Raw genomic sequence first — 9949 nt, 5'->3', positions numbered from 1 at the left:
GGGCGTTGGACTTTTGCGGCCGGGGTTTAAGGGCAAGACAGCGCGGTGGGTGCTTAAGCGCGGGTGCCAGGGACCAAATGGACAGCCTGGTTGTGCAGGGGGGGGGGGGGGGGGGAGGGGGAGGGGGGGGGGGGGGGGAGTGCATCCTAGGCATTGCATTAGCGAATCCAATCTAATGGTTGGAGTGTCTGTTGAGAGGCTGCTGACGTAAGACAGATATATTACACCTACACACTTTACATGCTTTTGGTTAATACATCTCACGATTACATAAACCACAGATGCTCACATCCATGTGGATGTGCAGGGCTGGTGCTGGAGATCAGAGCTGCTGTGATCCACTTGAACCAACCAATGAACCTGTTCAATTCAATGGTGAACAGACATTTTTGGTGTACCTTAAAGAGGTGGCTCTGGACCAATTGCAATTAGTACAGTGTTAGGACCCCCACCTTCAATACAAATCAGCTGTCAGGTTGAGTCCAGGAGTCAAACTGTATACAATCACATTAGAGTGTGACCTAAAGAGAATTTCAGACAGTGTCCTAACTTTGGGACCTTTGTCTTTATGATTTGCCGACCAAACAGGTTGGTAAACTAAAATCTCTATAATTGCCAGCAGTTGTCTGTTTCAGAGCCAGACCTATGTTGTGAATACAGACTAATGTGACTGGTGGTTAACCATGGCAACTAAATCAAACCAGCGCCCACTCTGCGTCAGTGTCACACAGTCCAGAACACCCTTGTTTTTGCCTGACTCGGAGCAAACTGAAGTTAAGAAAAATGACTGTGAGTCTTTTATCAGACAGGAAAGAAAAAAACATCCAAAACTACTCTTAACCCAACTTGTATCACTGCTTCATTATCACAAAGCCGGACCCTTCCCTTCCTGGGCCTGGCTCCCAGGCTCTCTTTCTCCCCTAACCACAAGTTTTCTCTCAGCAGTGCTCTGTCTACATTTCCAAAAAGCTGCAGCACGCACAGGGGTGGAGTTATTTTTACTCAGCTTACTGTATCCTGTCTCACCCCCGTCTAGGATGGCTGCCAGCACAACAACCCCCTCAGCCCAGAGTGTGGGTGAAATGAGACGCGTGTAAAGCTATCTGTCTATGACAAACTTGTATGCGTTGCCTTCGTTTTACAGCTGCAGTGGCTCTCGTCTCGGTGGAAATAATCAAATATTGGACGTGCCTTATTGTAGACTGTACTTTTAGCTGTTCTACACAACATATAGTTGTCCTGGTTCTATAGGGGAGCGACAATAGTGCTTTTAGGTCATTGTCACATTGCTGGATGATATCCTGCCTTGTCTCTATCAGACTACATGTGGTGGAAACATTTCATTCACATACCAACAACTGGGTAGAATAAGACTTTTGTTGGTTGGTTTTTACATCCATAATTACATAATACCCGGCAGTTACATCTAGTACTTGTACTAAGATAGGATGTCATCATGTTAATGTACCCTGGCACACTGCAGGAGGTTTTTTTTGTTGCTGTCCTGACTCAGAAACTTCACGATCTCGTCATGTTTCCTGCTGCATTCACACGCAGGACTCTCCTCCACAGGCCCAGTTTGGCATCTTCTGACATACAACCTGCTGTCTCGGTCTCTGTCTATTTCTGTGTGACGCTCCAAAAGCTCCCAGGGTTAACGTCTGGAGGTCAGAGATGGAAAGGAATGACGTGATGACTAGTTCTTTTGAATGACTTCATATTTAACTTTAACTTCTGATGAAAACATGATCTAAATTCTTGGCTAAAGAAATAATAGTACTACACTCTGAACCAAGTTATAAATATAAATATAAATATATATAAATATAACCAAGTTATATTTACTGTTGTAAATATAATAATAGGTTATGAAATTACTCTTATCTGTGAACATAACAGATATGTCTACATCATGTTGCGCTTAAAAAATGAACAGTATGATAGTGTTATTAATTTAACTAAAGTCAGATTACTGAAACTGCTGCTGAACTACTGTGTCTCGTGTCTGGTCTGATAAAGTGAGAGAGAGAGTTAATCAGGCTAAATAAATACATCATTAATGTTACTGCAGGACTTCAATCAACAATAGGTCTATTACTGATTCCCCACAGACTTTCTCTAACTCGCATTCTATTAGCGCTGCTCAGAGCATCAGCAGAAATCAATTCAATAATGATCCAAACACTGATCAATATTTGTCATGGTTAACAGCTCAACTCACATTAGTGATTCCCTCAGCCTTGGCAGCCACATAGTAAATTTTTTTTTTTTTAAAAAAAAACTAAAAAGACATCTCTTTTCCAAGGTCTGACTTCAAAAGCCATTTGGAGATCTGGTACCAGGTCATGACGGCACGTCTAAGATAGAACTATGGAAAACTATTGAAGTTACTCCAGGTCAGATTATCTTCCTCTAACAATGAGGGCAAATCCAGGGTCAAACATGACATATCTACTTTTGAATAATTAAAAAATTTAAAAAAAATGAAATCATAGCAGCAAACAGGAAAGGTTGGTCAGAGACCTTCACCTAATTTTCAACATACAACAGGTTTGTGAAGTGAGGGGATAGCTTGCTTCCTCTCTTGCATCTCTAATACTACAGTCAGTTCCCTGACTATAATTCTGTTTCAGGGAAGAGGAAGCTGAAGCTAAGATGTCCTGACCTTGAATGTACTTCACATTTATCCAAATGGAAAATGACAAGTTTTTTTATATATATATATATAGAATATGTAATACATTTACATCATAAATACTGGCTATGAGAATTAAATAACTCTTTGTTAATGTTGTCAACTGAAGGAAATTGGTACAGAAAACCAGTATATGGCCAAAATGTTGCAGCATTAGTGCTCATTTGTAAGACCCTCGGTGTTAAAGCCAGTTATATGCTCTGCATTTGACTAATGTGATTGGTTAAAATGTGTCCCTGATGCACGGACGTGCAGAGGCACAGCAAGGCCTATGGAGAGACACTCCACAAGTTAACAGATAACACATCTCAGTTTGACTCACACCGACGTACTGAGATGCACTGCTGATAGGGCTGCTGCACTGTGAACAACACACACACACACACACTCATTCAGTCGACCAAACTAAACAACAGTGTGTGCGAAAGATTGAGCAATTGTTTCATTCTGCTGCTGCTGTTTTTCACTGGGCCGGCAGTGACTGCACTGCTAATTTAGTCAAGCCCAACTCCCATCAGAGTCACAGGAGGGTCACGCACATATCTGTGTCGGTGCAGGATGGTATGTGTGTGTCTGCATGTTTAAAATCCCAGAGGTGAAAGTGAGGATCAGAAAGGCATAGCAGCGGGACAGTGTGAGAGCCTTTTCAAAAGGCTGCAGGATTGTCTAATGTTAAAGACTGCAAACAAAGTGATCTTCAATCCCAGACATTAACATTGGCTCTCTGAGAAATGATATCAGCTTTGTGAATTTTGCAACGTGTGCAGTCAAACGAACAACCTTAAATCCCACATTTGAAGCTAACCACTAACTAACCACTATTATCAGCACATTGAAGTCAACTATTCTTAAGTTTGGTGCATTTAAACAAAAACACACATTGTTGTTAGTTGTTCCCCACTTTCACAATGGTCTGCTGACCTAAAACAGTAGTTTAACTGACTTACAAATTCCTGGGGGCCTAACACACATTAGCTGATTATTCCAGTCTAAGGAGAAAAAACAACAAAGGAACTATTTGATCTTTTTTCGACTCCTTTGGCTTTTAGAGATTATGAACACATACCCTTCAGGGCCTCATATCCTTTCTCATTCATTCCAGCTCTGATAATATATCAGCCAAACACCCTCTTAGGTTACACAACATCAAGAAAAAAAAAAGAAAAGAAAAAAACAAGAAAAAAACAGAAAGTCCGGCTTCTTTCACACGCAAACATTTTATACAGAGAACGTTTAAAAAAAGTCAGTTTTTGTCACAGTCTAATATCTTATTGTCCTTTAAGAACCACCATTACCCCACGCCTAACCCCATTTTCTGCACTCATACAATAACACATTTGTAGCTCTTTGTGTGTTCATTTGGCAGGATCCTCGCTTTGGCTCAACTCTATATTGATGCTACCTCTGCCAAGAAGCTTGGTGGTAAAACCTAAAAGTTAAAAAAGGGGACAAAACAAGAGAGATGGGGTGAAACTGAAATGATTCATTCATTCAATTACTGAACTTCAACCTCACATCCAGTTTGGATTTTCATGTTGAGCACTGGAACCGATGCTTATTGACATGAATTAGAATTATTGCTTTTTTTTGGCTTTAAATAGTTGCAGCCAAGCTGTGATACATCCTTAGCTGTGCTAGTACTATCTTTACCTCTGAAGGCTGTAGTTAATTTAGATAAGTCCATGTGACGATGAGCTCTGAATAAAACACAGAATCATAACATTAGAGAGCAAGGGAAAAATGATAAAAAATATTAAAAAATTACGAGAATGTTGAGAAAATAATCCTTAGCTTGAAGTGCTGCAGGAAAATAAAACTTGACTGCTTCTCCTAATTTAAGAACAATAACTAGAAACAAAAGCCCAAAAATGCTTAATGATTTAGTAGCTTATCAATGAATTTTTAAGATTTCTGAATAAAAAACAGTTTTCAAACTAAGGAAGTAATGTGCAGCAGATCTGCAGGTGAAGAATAACAATGTGTAGCTGTGAGCGTGATTAAATTTAGAAGGTTAACAGACTGACATAAAATGTGTCAAAACCATCATCAGGTTAACAAGCAGGAACAGGTTCCAAGGTTTAATGGTGGCACAGACAAATGAGCATTGTATTACTACTCTGACACTGGTAAAGAAGGGTGTATTTTAGAGGTCACAAATACTTAATATAGCTCATCAGCAACATAAGGGTTTTCTGCTGTAGGTTTAAAGTAAAAAGTCAGACCAGGTGAACTGCTTCGGTTTTGAAGGCATCTCTGTAGAAATGGAAGTTTTAAAATCATAGGCTATTTTTCACTCTGTCCAGGACTAATTATTGTGCCAATAATAATTCCATTTAGGCTAAAATATGCAGTAAAACAAAATGCTATCAGTCAAAGGACCTTGGTAGCATACACAAGAATAGTGATTGTTATTTATGACACCCTCTCATATATATACATTCATATATTCATATGTTCAGTCCTTGTCATGATTTATCATTTATTTTCCTCTAAATTAGTGGTCTAGAACTCAAATGAGCTGAGGGCCAGTGTTCAGTGCCAGAAAAAATTCTCAGATATTTAAAAAAACATAGGTTTAATCCTATAAATGCTGCGCAATACAACAATGCAAATTAGTAAAACAAATGAATGAACATACAAAAAACTGTACTCTACATCAGGGATCCAATGAGGTGTAGGTCATCGCGGTAGATCATCTGCGATCAGCGCACCCTGTCCTGACCTTACAGCTCCTGTGAAGCTACAATAACCATCTCTGTGTTCTAGTGTCATGTGTCCATGAATCTTCTCTGGACTCTTTCACTTACTCTCCTGCCTGACGGCTGCATCTGAAACATGTTTGTACATTTTTAGCCATTATTTCGCCTCATCAAACGTCTAGACAATCCTAACATTACCATATTACATTAATGTTACATAACCTGACCTCAGTGGTTCAAAACACTGACAAACAGCCGAGGTGACCGGCTTAACAGATATGAGAGGAATTCCAACAATCAGTAACACACTAGCTAATCGCCTAGCTACGTACGGGCATACAACACAACAGCATTCTGAAGCAAGTAATAGATTTTACAACAATATAATAACTCAGTAAAAGACAGACAGACTGATAAGTCAACTAAGTTTGTTTACTTTCTGTCTGACCTAGTTATCTGGTGTGCCAACCCAGAGGCACACAATCACCCAAATGTATTCTCCAAACGTCTCGGTGTCTCGCTGCCATGTCTCAAAATAAAAGCAGTCGGACGACAAGCTAACAGGAAAATGACAGAATGTGTACGTGCTCGGGGCCTGGTGCAAGTTGCAGCAGTCCTTCAAACGCCACCGACACGGTGACACAACAAAACACAGCCTGCAAACAGAATTTAATTAATGTACGTTGGGCGTAGCTTCTGAACTGTAGTCACACACACAGGTGCACACATGTCTGGCAGACTGTGTGTAGACTGAGCCGCTGAAATAACAAAGGTATGCATGCAAACACACAGACACACACACACACAGGGCCAAAATTCCTCTGTAAACAAATACACAGGAAAGACGTCTGGAATCAGGATTGCCAAAAGCACAAAAAAAAAAAAAAAAAAAATCAGTTACCTATGTAATGGACAACACATGTCTGGCCCTTCTTTGGAAATGTTCTTCCTGTGTGGAGAAAAACAAGTATTACTGAGTCTGTGACAGTCTCACTCACTGTCTGTCAGTCTGTCTGTCTGTCAGTCAGACTAATCTTGAGCATTAACAGTGACTGAGAGGTGTATCCCTGCAGGAATGTCATAGAGCTTCATGTGACAGACAAAGATTAGTCACACAAACCCTTGTTTGTGTTAACCTCACATTAACTTTGACCTGAACTACTTTCGAAAGTTTAATGAAAAAACAAACCACTCTGGTGGTTTTTAATAAAGTTAACTTATTCTCATGGACTATATAGATATTCCATATAGGTTTATCACACATAACCTAATACCTTTCAAAGGAATCTTTATTATTAGTCAATTGCATCGTTCGTAGTTCAGTCCTTAATCAAGTTGGGAGTTTTCTAGTTAGAATGTCATGATGTCCTGAATAACCCTGCAGAAATATGAACTTCACTAAAATACGACGACATTACCTACTGTACTATCGAAAAAATACATTATTTTAGTGCAATTCCTAGCTTTATACTCTTTGCATTTCGCTATATAATATATTTTAAATATAAACGACATTCCAGGAGAAGTACGGAGCCCCAGCATTCACTACCTCCGCAGTAAAAGCGCATACAAGCGGACACCAGGACTTACCGTCACCCGGAGATATTGTCTCGACATCAACGCCCATGTTTGTGCTTCTTCTGAGATTAGCTGTGAAACATGCAGCCTTAAAAAGCCCTTTCAACAACTAACGTTCCCCGTTTTGCGGCTACGAATCAGTCTATGCCTTCGGAAACCATGCATTCACTGCACACACAACACCGACCCGTAGCTGCTGCTACTGCAGCTAGTCTAGGGATGCCAGATCTGCAAGACATCAGCACAGAAACAAAAATCAATCCCAAAACAATGAATAAACCGAGCCTGGCTTTTATTTTAGCTCTTCAATGCTGCAGTTGTACTTTCCCAGGAAAATGTGTGACAATAAGTGACCTAGGACAAAAACTGCGTGCATGTTACTGCGTGCATAATATTAAATAATGACAGTTATCCAAGCTGCTTCACGGCAATACAAATAATACCAGTTGATTTACTTAGAATTTAACGTTACTTAGTTCCTCTTTTGAGATGGATCACAATGTACGTCTATTATGGTTTATGACAAGCACTTTCCGCGGAAAAACAAAGTAACTTGGCAACCTAAATTGACAACAAAGATATTTTACGTTTTTCAAAGTGGAGATCTACGACTCCAACTCGACTGCTGATGGTAGAGCGCCCCACAGCGCTGTTCGCGTGCATCTTCAACCATTGTCGTTTACCTACTTCCTGATTCTCTGTATACTGTTCTTTAAGTGACTCACTGCCTATACGCTTTTCAATTGCTAAGCGTTTGTGTTAAAAAAAGAACTGGAAAAGAACAAATACTAGTTACGTAGATAAACAATATTCAACTTTTTGGAACGACTCTTATTGTGCAAGGAATAGAGCTTCTATTTCCGGGTCAAGTGAATGCGTCACAACCGTGTTTCCTTATTTTTCTACCGGCCCAATGTGTTATTTAAGATTGAAGGTTTATATTGATTATTCGTGGGATACATAGTTTTCCGAAGGTATGTGCAATCTTCTAATAATATTTTATGTAGTTAGTCCTCTAATTAAAAGGGCAAATGAATGCATGCAAACTAAGAAGAATTGGGCTGGCATGGAGAAATAGAGTTTTTAAAAAGCTGTGCAGCATCATTGTCCAATCACAGACTAGCAACCACACAGCCCCCTTTAAGCTTCATCTTGAAAATCAAATGAAATTATAAATGCGTTCTAATAAATATATTTTGCCCAAATAATTGTCCTAAGGGCGATCTTTTATATTGAGTTATTTTGCTAAAACTAGCAGTCTTTTAGTAGGACTGAATATCACCTGACTCCAACACTGTCAGTAGTACTCTAGAAAGAAAATGTGAACTTTTCTGCTCAAGACACGTTGATGTCCCATCAATTAAATTGTAAATGCATTAATCTGTATCTTAATAATAAAAGTGGAGTTATCTGTTTACAAATGTACTCTCCCTTCATTAGGACAACGCTGTCATAAGACACTGCTGCTCCACACATCATGTTGTTAATGCCCACAGGTCGCGACAGGACCTCTCTGTTGTTAAGGTCATTTAGACATAAGCAGCTAAGTCGACGCAGCCTCTGCACAGGGAGAGGGGATTAAAGCATGTACTTGGAAGGAGACACGAGAGAGGCTTGTTTCTATTCTTATTCTGCACAGATAGCAGAAGCTACACAGGTGTTGGAACCATTCAGATCAGATACAGGTCACTTATCAATGTTAGCCTCCTGCAGCTGACTTTTGTTGTGTCTCTGCTTCTTTCTCTGCCAGGATGGATCTTGGTAAGGCAAAGCTGCCTATGACAGGTCTCAACACCCTGCACCAGGCCATCCACCCTGCGCATGGAATAGCATGGACGGATGGCAAGCAGGTCTGCCTGACATCGCTCTTCTTCATCGACGGTGAGGTGAAATTTGGGGACACCAACATTATTGGGAAGTTTGAGCATGTCTTTGGGCTTTTTTGGGGCCCCATTTGCTGCACTGACTCCCCTGCGCTACTGGCTGTTCAGCACAAGAAACACGTTACAGTCTGGCAGCTGCAGCTCAGCACCCTGGAGCAGAACAAGCTGCTGTGCACGCAGACCTGTGAGATGAGTGAGCCTTTCCCCCTGCTCTTCCAAGGCTGCGTGTGGCATCCTAAAATGGACATTCTGGCTGTGTTGACCAAGAGGGACACATCTGTTTTATTTTCCGTCAGAGTGGACAACAGGAGAGTGAAGGCAGACATCAAGGGCAGCGGATTGATCCACTGTGCATGCTGGACTAAAGATGGCACCCGCCTGGTCGTGGCCATAGGCAGCACGTTGCACTCCTACATCTGGAATGACATTCAGAAGAGCCTGGTCGCCTGCTCCTTCTGTCCCATCTTTGATGTTGGAGGTCATATCTGTGCCATTGAGTCAACACGTGAGGCACAGGTAGCTGTGGCCACAGAGCTACCGCTGGACAAAATCTGTGGTTTAAATGCAGGTGTTGAGATTGAAATGTCACCGGAGTCGGTGTCACCGCAGGGTCGCAACTTAAATGTCATCACTGCGGATGATGGAGGCTTTCTGGATTCAAGAAGGAAATCCTTTGAAACAGACAGATCCTCTGTCCCCAGCTCAGGACCACTGGATCTTACACAACTTCTGTCCAAGCACCGTCGCTCTGACCCCAGCCCACTATTCCATCTAAAACGCAGGGACACTTTAACAGGCTCTGGCCAGGACTCCTCACACCTCATTCTGGTCACATATGAGCGCAAAGTCACCACCACCCGGAAAGTCAGCATCCCTGGCATCCTGGTTCCAGACATAGTGACGTTCGACCCACGTGGCTCCACAGTTGCGGTGGCTTCTAACTCCTGCAACATGGTGCTCGTGTACTGCATCACAGCGTCGGCAATGCCAAACATTCAGCAGATCTCCCTGCAGAAAAACGAGAGGCCGAAGGGAGTCTGTTTCCTCCGGGACAAGATGCTGCTGCTCATGATTGGCAGACAGAAGAGCAGTGA

The 9949-nt window shown here is 41.4% G+C and overlaps 2 protein-coding genes and 1 long non-coding RNA gene across 4 annotated transcripts in view; 1 reads left to right on the top strand and 2 right to left on the bottom strand.

The window, feature by feature from the left end:
• The window catches only part of fkbp1b (FKBP prolyl isomerase 1B), a 10013-nt gene extending 2836 nt beyond the window's left edge, over window positions 1–7177 (bottom strand). Inside the window, exons 1-2 of one of the 2 annotated variants that reach the window (XM_025056622.1) lie at window positions 6985–7177; window positions 6296–6343 (exon numbers count right to left, since the gene is read on the bottom strand). In XM_025056622.1, coding sequence (XP_024912390.1) covers window positions 6296–6343; window positions 6985–7021 — 85 coding nt within the window. In that variant the 5' untranslated portion in view covers window positions 7022–7177. The remainder of the gene's footprint in view (window positions 1–6295; window positions 6344–6984) is intronic. The other variant, XM_025056623.1, reaches the window with a different exon arrangement.
• LOC112487184 (uncharacterized) lies at window positions 2277–6289 on the bottom strand. The gene is made up of 2 exons (XR_003050016.1): window positions 4346–6289; window positions 2277–4124 (listed from the first exon to the last, which is right to left on the bottom strand). It is a non-coding gene; the product is annotated as an uncharacterized LOC112487184 (long non-coding RNA).
• A 21-nt stretch (window positions 7178–7198) lies between the features above and the next one.
• The window catches only part of wdcp (WD repeat and coiled coil containing), a 5051-nt gene continuing 2300 nt past the window's right edge, over window positions 7199–9949 (top strand). Inside the window, exons 1-2 of the mRNA XM_025056624.1 lie at window positions 7199–7946; window positions 8723–9947. Of these exons, the coding sequence (XP_024912392.1) occupies window positions 8724–9947 (1224 nt within the window). The 5' untranslated portion in view covers window positions 7199–7946; window position 8723. The remainder of the gene's footprint in view (window positions 7947–8722; window positions 9948–9949) is intronic.

Source organism: Cynoglossus semilaevis, chromosome 7 (genome assembly GCF_000523025.1).
Source record: "Cynoglossus semilaevis isolate Cse_v1.0 chromosome 7, Cse_v1.0, whole genome shotgun sequence".
Taxonomy (NCBI): domain Eukaryota; kingdom Metazoa; phylum Chordata; class Actinopteri; order Pleuronectiformes; family Cynoglossidae; genus Cynoglossus; species Cynoglossus semilaevis.
This window is presented reverse-complemented; position numbering and strand designations above follow the sequence as displayed.